The sequence below is a fragment of the Gossypium arboreum genome, chromosome 8 (assembly GCF_025698485.1).
Source record: "Gossypium arboreum isolate Shixiya-1 chromosome 8, ASM2569848v2, whole genome shotgun sequence".
Taxonomy (NCBI): domain Eukaryota; kingdom Viridiplantae; phylum Streptophyta; class Magnoliopsida; order Malvales; family Malvaceae; genus Gossypium; species Gossypium arboreum.
Window position 1 is genome coordinate 11,697,038 of NC_069077.1, and position 9,358 is coordinate 11,706,395.

Below are 9,358 nucleotides of genomic sequence, written 5' to 3' on the forward strand. Positions count from 1 at the left end.
AGATTAGCTCGAAAAATACAGTTTGTATTTTTATAATCCAAATTTAATAATTATTTGTTGTATTTATTAATGATATGTATGGTAAGTGAAAATTTAGGTAAGTGTTGATATTGTGATATTTGAATTGGAATTGTTAATATGTATGGATTATTGAATTGAAATGTGTATTGATTTGAAAATTGAAAGTGAATTGAATACCTTATTAACAAGTCGGGTTAAGTCGGATATAGTTGGCATGTCATAGGATTGGAAGTCTTCAGGGATACTTCGACTTCGAGTTAATGAAGCACTATGTGTCGTATTATTATTGCATTGGATAAATCCAATGAGGTACTGAGTACCGTATTGTTTTACTTTGGCATGGCCGATGAGGCACTGAGTGCCGTACTGGTGTGTTTGGGTTGGATCCGCGTATCCATCGGAGTCCGAGTCGTGTTAATAGGAAAATATGAATGAACTGATCAAATGATTGACATTAAATAATATTGAATATGAAATGGATATTGATATTGAAATTGAGAAATTTATTGTAAAATGCTATTGAATAGCAATTTGTAAAATTGAAATAGAAGATATGATGAGTTTATTAAATTTATTATTTATTGAATGATTTTTATTATGTGTGATTATGTATATAAACATTATAAATTTTTTATTAATAAGTATTCGGATTATAGAAACATCATTGAGTTTATACTCAGCGTAGGTTGTTTCCGTGCGCATGTTAGGTTAAAGTTCAATCATTGGATCAGCATCCGAAGCCGATCCCGAACTCAAGCACGTGGTGAAGTATTTTCTCTTTTGAAAATGGCATGTACCTAGGTTATCTTTTGATGTCATTTAGATATGTGAACATTAATGGTGTATAAGATGATATTGGTTGATCTATATATATAAACATATGTCTTATAATTTAGCCATTTATATGGTTTTAGTTTGAATTGGTTGAATGGTATTTAAATGAATTGATTAGATAATTTATGTTAAATATCTATGAACATGCATGAGTTAGATCTTTATATTGATAGTTTTGACATGTTTTAGATGTATTTAATCATGTTTTGGACTAGTTAAAAGATTGGATTTTGAGTTGCTTGTCATTCAAGGTTTGCAGGGTTGGTAAACTTGTTGTATAAGGCTCATTTTGAATCCACAAGGCCTGGGACACGGGCGTGTGGCCAAACCGTGTGAGACACACGGCTTACATATGGGCGTGTGGTTAGGCTATGTGTCCCCTATAACTTAAAATTTTAGAAACAAAATGAGTAAGTATTGCCACACGGGCAGAGACATGGGCGTGTGTCTCAGCCGTGTGAGGTACACGGCATAGCACACATGCATGTGCCCGGCCATGTGAAACTGCACCTAAAATTTGAAAAATAAATTGACCACGCGGCCTAGCACACGGGCGTGTGGCTTGGCTGTGTGAGGTAAGTCATAGAGTTACACGAGGTAGGACACGGTCTGAAACACGGGCATATCATAGGGTCAAACGAGCGTGTCTTTAAACCACACGGGCATGTGAGCCTTGCACCTAGGAAAAAATTTGAAATTTCTCGAAAAGTCCTCTAAGTTTTCAATTAAGTCCCGATTTGTTTTTAATACATGTATTGGGCCTCGAAAACTCATTAAAGGAATGTTATGATTAAATTTCAATGAGTATGTTAAATAATTATATGATTTCCCGTAATTGTTCTGAACTTTTAGGTAATGCCTCGTAACCCTGTTCCGATGACAGATAAGGGTCCGGGGGTGTTGCAATAATTACTAATACTTTTAGTCTTCGTGGGAACAATATCTTCGCTCATCGTAGCTATATTATTAATTGATAGGTGCACTTTTCTTAGTCTAATTTTTAGTTAGTTCACGATGTATTATGTGATGTAACACATCGGGACAAGCCCTAGAAGGAGCCCCTCATTGAGACAACTCGACAAAGAAAGTCATGACATCGATACCACATTGAGACGTCATCCAAACAGTGTCGAGATGTCAGCTACAGTTTCAGCCTGAAACCTACTTTTTTCAAGTTTAAACACTACTACACGTACCATTTCGTGCATTTAAGGCTATTTCTCACTTCAAACATGTCATAATACCTTCAAGCATCAATTAGAACTGCATTTTTAGTGATTTGACTATGAGTTAACTGTTTGTTGGACAATTGCTAGTCGTTTAGGGATGGGAACTCATCCTTGTTGTTTTTGCTTTGAATCCATATCAACTGTGTACCAAAAACCAGTATTTTTGTGAATTTTGGACGCAAAAAAACGTGGCTGCCTACGCCACACAGCCAAGGACATGCTAGGGACATGGGCGTGTGCCAAGGCTGTATGGTTAGCCGTGTAACTCACTATTCATCGAATTTGAGCCATACAGGTAAGGGACACAAACATGTGTCCCGGCCGTATGTGGCCATGTTAGTGTAGAGTTCACATGAGCAAGGACATGGGCATGTGTCTAGGCAGTGTAACTTACTGTTTATGATTTAGGACCATATGGCTAGGGATATAGGCATGTGCCCAGGTCGTGTAACTCATTTTTTGCGAGTTAGGACCACACGGGTAAATGACACAAGCGTGTGTCAGGCCATATGGGACAAACAAGAGAGCAAACAGGTGTGTGCCAGACCATTTGGAGTCACACAGGCTAGTTCTCCAAGCCATGTAAAACCAGAGGGGCTCGTGAAGCTATATTTAGAATTTTCCCTAGGGCCACAAGCGTCATCCGAAACGGGTGCAGGCCTACTATATGGTCCGTACAATCTGAATTAGGCTTTATAACTTGATATCTGATTATCTAATAATGAACAACTTGTGACCTGTAGATATATTTGTTATGTTTGAACCTAAGTGAGTAGGATCTGTCAGAATGTAATGTGCTATTGTCTATGCATGCGAATTATCCAAGTACGATCTGTATTCTGTTAAGTTTGTTGGTACGCCTCTGCATTACTTTATTGATGAGGAATATACGATATCTGAACATATTAGACTAATTGTTACTGATTCTGATTTATAACCTTGCATGTGACTTCATGGAAAATCTAATATGGTCTATTGAGGTTTGATAAATCTGTTTTACAAAACATGGACTCCCATATTTACTGATTCTATTATTCAAAGATAGCATGACTTACATGCATATTACTCTGATTCTGCATAAGCATGTCATAACACATTGCATGGGACTTGGGTTGATGTTAAAGGAGGAAGTTTCTGACAGTTTAATGATCTACATTATCTGGTGGTTTATCCACATTTCTGTTCTGGCAGTTCGACTATACTATAGTGGCTTGACCACAAATATTTGATTGACAGTTTAACTGTATATCAATAAGCCATCGTTGCCAAGAAACTTGGAGTGGCGGATCATCATTACCGGGCAACCCGGGATGACTTTATTAGTGTGTTTTGGATGGATGAGTTCAGAGGAGAACTCTATTTTAGTGTGTAACAGAGTTTGGGAAGACTGTTTTTGATAAATTTGCATTCTAATCTGTTTAAAAAATATTGCATCTGCATAAACATACATGCTCTGTTCTACTCTATTATGTTCTATTCAGTATTACTCTGCTCTATTCCGTTATGTTTTGTTCTGCTCTATTTGGTTCTATTTTGTTTGAATTGTATTTTTTTGCTCTGTTTTATTTTTTTTGTTCTGTTGTACTACCTCTGTTGAAATCTCTATGGTACTTTAGATATGTTCTGTACTGGTTATACAACTGTTATCAAATGCTTGTGTTACTACGATTTATATATTACGCTCTAGTTATTTGTATTTGAGTTTGGTTATGCGCGGTGCTTGATGACTCACCTTTGTCTTACTTTTATTTTTCAGAAAGACATCTGATTTAGGATCAGACAGCGTGTGGGAACTCGGATTGTTTTACACTGAGATAACTACATTTTTCTTTTTAAAATCTCGTTAGTATCTGCCAAGTCTAAAACCAAACTACAAAATCATCTAAATCGACTAAAATAAATTTTTAGTTTTCAAAGTTAAAACTCTAAAAAAAAGTACGTTTTTAAAACGTTGGTGTAACTCATCCAGATTCAGCTTAAACTTCTAGGTCGGTGGGGTGTTACACAATTCATTTGAAATTAGTTCCCTTACCAATAAATACATTGTAACTCCATGCCTAATATTTAATTTACAGGTAGCACTAAGAATGAGAAAGACCTAATTTTAACTAACAAACTCACCTCAACGAGGTTTCTTTAAACTAGATCACACATCCATACCACATAAATCATATATTATGACATACACAATTATGTGTTCGTCACAAGTATTAGAATGAATTAAACAATTATAGGTTTAATTATTCTAATTGACAAGGCAATTATTCTAAGTTATCAAATACTAGGTGAATAGTGCAAATACTAAAGAACAAAGTAGTAAGAACAAATTAGGACTTACGAATTTATAAAATCAAACTTCAAAAATCTTTTGACTAGAAAAGGATTTAGAAACTTATGGAAAGAAAATCAAAACGCAAAAATAAAAACAATACTAAGGTGGCTATGTCTATGTCTCTTTTGGTCTTAACCTAATGGTGTCTATTTATTGGACAAAAATAATATAATAGAGAAAATAAAAAAGTGTCATTAATTAAATAAAGTAACAAATTTTTAGGTTTCTTGGCAATTTTCACGTCAAACTTACAGTATTTTTGAACACTTTCTTGACATTTTTGTGCTTGAATCCTGAAATAATTTTGATTTGATATTCAAATTCCTTTGAATTAAGTATATTAAAACGGATTCTTGTAGCTCAAATTATGGCCAAAATATTAAATCAGTGTTGTGTTGAAAGCCTAATCTGTAAAATCTTACAAAAAAAATAATTTAAAATTTTTTCCTTCAATTATTCACCTAAATAAATAATAAATAAAATATACGTATGAATAATATATTTAATAGCTTAAATAACACTTATGAATTAACTTTTCAGAGGAGCTGGACTAAAGTCACACTTTAATCACTCAATTTATTAACACTCTCGAAGAGAATTTAGGACGAAACTTTGAAATTAGTAAAAAACAGTTGAGAAACAAACTTAGTTTTTCTTGTTAATGTGATACACATCTTCACTAGTAAGAGATCCAAGCAAATTTCAAACGAATTGTTTAATATTTCTAAATTTTAACTGCATGAAATTAAAGCAAATAAAACTAAACTTTATAAATGTTTGGTTTTACCATTAACGAAAACATTTTTATTACCTGCTCACTGACTAAGAATGTTCGCACATTTCCAAAATGTAAGGTCCATCCGTAGCATTGCCTGTGTAGTAGTAGGTGTGTGAGTTGTGCCTATTGGATGAAGGAATTCTCATTTCAACCAATTTCAAGTAAAAAAAAAAAACTTTCTTGCTTGAATGGTTTTTTTTAGATTCCTTCTAATTTAAAACAATTGAAACATTTCATGTTCTGCATAACTATTATTGAAAAAAAGTTTCCAAGACACTTTACTTTTATAATTTATAATTTTCGAGTCTAAACAGCATATACTTCTTAAAACGTAAGTTGAAATTAATAAGAAACTAGCAACTTTACCAGAGATCTTCTTCATAGGCAAATGATGATTTATCATGAGGATAACGACTTGATGGATGGGGAGATGCGTGACGCTATATTTAACTCATGTCCAGCACGCAAGTTAATTAACAAAAAAAAAAAAAAAAACCTCACAGTAGATGTTTAGGCTTGGTTTTTTTCATACACATAGTTATAAATTTAACTTTCAATATTTATATTTTTTTGTGAATTTGATTTTTCTTTTATGAATTAATTTGATTTTAATCTTTTAAAAGAGTAATTATTTTTCGTGGAATACATATAAAACATTAATTTTAACGATATTAGTGTGATAATTCACACGTGTACTTCATAATGACATGTCATTATTTATCTTATATGTTACATTAACAAATAATTTTAAAATTATAAAATATTCAAAAAATTAAAAATTAACATTAATTGCACATAAATTATCATGTAAACTAGTATATTTAAAAATTAATATTTTAGTAAATATTTCTGTTAAATTTTAAAAAATTAAATTTAACTAGAAAATTTAGAAAAGAAATTAACAAAAAATAAATATTAAAAGTTAAATTTGAATTATGCATATTTTTCATATTTATTGTCCATCATTTTAAAAGCCTGAAGCGGAGATTATAACAAAATAATTGATGCAATCAACATCGCATCATGATATGGATGTGAGATTCTTAACTTGGTGAGGACAATTATGAGTTCTATTTTATAGCAAAATAACATTAAAGAACCTTCCTCCTAAAAACAAAAAATAAATATCAAAATTATATACTAATTTTGATACTATTTGTATTATTATACATTATTTTAATTTAATGTATTTATATATATTAAATTTTAATTTTAATTCAATTTTCACATTTCACTGGACTCATTATATATGTGACACAATTTTTCGTTAAATCATGTGCATTTTTCTAGTATACCATTTTATTATGTTAAAACAAATAAATAAATTTAAATTATTTCAACCTAAATTAAGAAAATAAACACACTTAGGAAAATAATTTCTTATTTCCCTCAGAAAATTTATTCTTTTAAAAATCCAAGTAAAAATATTTAAATTTGTTTGTTTGTTTTTAACTTCATAAAATGTCATATAAGCAATTTACATATGATTTGATTGAATTGTTTCATATAAATAATGAGGTGAGTGAAATGTAAAATTGAACTAGAATTGAAGTTTGATACACAAATGTACCAAACTAAAGTTGATATAAAGCATTGTAAATTGAATCAAAATTCATGTATAATTTTGGTATTTATTCAAAAAGAAAAACATAATAATAAAGTCAGTCCTCAACGTTTACATTTTCTGTCAATTTGGTTCTTATTTTTTTTAGTTAAATTTGGTTATTAACCTTTTTAAAAAGAGTCAAATAGTTTTTCTTTAACAAAAATGCTAACTAAAACATTAATTATGCAACATTGTTGGTATGACAACCTGCGTAATAGTCCACGTGTAATTTATACTAACTTAGCACTATTTATCTTATATGTCAAGACTATAAATAATTTCTAAATTATAAATATAAAAAATCAATCAAAGTTCATAAAAATTAAAAGAAAAATTAGCTTAAATACATGCGAATTGTCATGTAGGCTGTTAAGTTTAAAATGTTAAAAAATCATTTTAATTCTTTTTTAAATAATTAAAATTGGTGATCAAATTAAGCTTAAAAAGGAATCAAATTAATAAAAAATATAAAAGAAAAACCCTTTAAATTAACGTTGATCACCACACCCTATCGTCCTTCATATCTGAAATTCGAACTTCATCGTACGGTGTAATTGGTTTTCTATCATTGTTCTTTATTTAATTGTAGTATCTCCATGAGAATCGGCTGCTATGAGATTACGATATCAAAGTAGGGTCCCTGCTCATAAAATAAATTTTCTTTCCCACAATAACAAATCTTTTCCAAACTTTATTTTAATTCATATGTTGTGGCTGCATTATTAGTCCTTCTTATGCTGCTTTCTTTTTCCAATTAATTTTATCATTTAAGGTGCTTAATATATTGCTTAAACTATGCTTTCCTATTTTTATTTTAAAAATTGCTTTTCTAATTTAACTTATTTATTAAATTCTTGTTACATACATGGTAATTCAAGCATAAATAAAAAATTTTAACAACATCAATAATTCAACCTGAATTTTAAAAGTTGAGAAAGTCTATCAACAACTTTGACAGCCATTTTATAAGTATATATTAGTTTAATTAATTTCTTTTAAAAATAAGGAAAGTTTGTGGTCAAGTCATTTTCCAAAAGCCGACATTGATGATTGATTGTTTACTTTTTTAAAAGATTGTTTGAGTGACTAAATTAAGATAGTGTAAGCCGTCAGAATATGCTCTTTAAAACATATCTTTTAGGTGTAATATTCAAAAGTAAGATAAAATGAGCAATTTTTTGCCCTTCTCAAATGGGCTCAAATTTTAGGGAAATTTGAGTGAAAAACAAGATACAAAAATATGAATTGACAGCTTTAGCCTTTAAATTAGTAGTATTGATTAAGAGAATCTATCAAATAAATTAGTATAAAAAATAGAAAATAACAGCAAACCAGTTCAAATGGAGCAATAAAAAACCAAATGAGATGAGGTGTTTAAATTTTAATCATTTTAAATGGAAAAAAAGTTGTGATAACCAAGATCCAAAATCTACATTATTTTTGTCACAATACGATTTTAACTTGGAATTATAGGCTTCATTTGTCATACCTTTCCTTTCTTAATCACGAGCATTTTTCTATAAATTAAGATCCCTCTCTTCCCCAATATTTGTCACTCTCCCAAACCTTTTCTGCTGAAATTTCAATAGCAAGAAACATGGCAAATATTGGTTCATACTTTTCAATATCAGCTATCTTCATTTTTTCCCTGTTTACAACTTCCCCAAGCTTGTGCTTAGCGGCTAGAAAATTCCTCAGCTCCGAAACAGATACAAAGTTCATCAAAACTTGGTGTGATGCGACAACCTACCCTGACTTGTGTTTCGTCACCTTTTCTAGCTATGCAGCTGAAATCCAAGACAGTCCCAAAACAATAACCACCAAGTCCCTCTTCGTCGCGCTTAACTCAACACGTTCGGCTTCCAAGAACCTTACCGACATCTCCAAAACACAGGGTTTAAAGCCTAGAGAGACTGAGGCTCTCCAGGATTGTGTGGAAGAAATAGGTGATTCGATTGATGAACTCAAAAGGTCTATCGTTGAAATGGATGAGACTGCAGGCAAAAGCTTTGCTTTCCGCATGAGTGATATTCAAACATGGGTGAGTGCAGCTTTGACAGATGAAGATACCTGCATGGATGGCTTCTCAGAGACCGCCATTGATGGAGATGTCAAAGCTAATATGAGGACTTTAATTGAGAAAGTTGCACACTTGACAAGCATTTCCTTGGCCTTTGTCAACCACTATGCTGGTGCCAATAAATAACCTAAACAAGTATGTACCAATTCGGTTCCTATGCAATTGTACGTCTGGCTTGTAAGTAATCATATTTTTCACATTTGGGTTCTGTTTTTGATGATTTCACAAGCAATTTAATGTTTGATAGCTTGGTTTAGATTAGCTGTAACACTCTGAAAATTTTTACAATAAGATATTATCCTTAATATAGTAAAATAAAGAAATAAAGTGACAAGAAGAGGAAATTTGAGTTATGTCACTGGGAAGTATATTATGACATATTGATTCAAGAAAGTACTAAATTATAAAAGTAAGAAAAGTTTTGTGGCCCAAAAGTAAATACTCAAAATTTGAGAGATTAAAGTGTAAATATGAAAAA

The 9,358-nt window shown here is 31.1% G+C and overlaps 1 protein-coding gene across 1 annotated transcript; it reads left to right on the forward strand.

Moving 5' to 3' along the window:
• Positions 1-8,397: 8,397 nt before the first annotated feature.
• LOC108469283 (21 kDa protein-like) lies at positions 8,398-9,006 on the forward strand. Its single transcript, XM_017770178.2, has one exon. It carries the CDS (start codon positions 8,398-8,400, stop codon positions 9,004-9,006), a length of 609 nt encoding a protein of 202 aa, XP_017625667.1.
• The last annotated feature ends 352 nt before the right edge of the window (positions 9,007-9,358 follow it).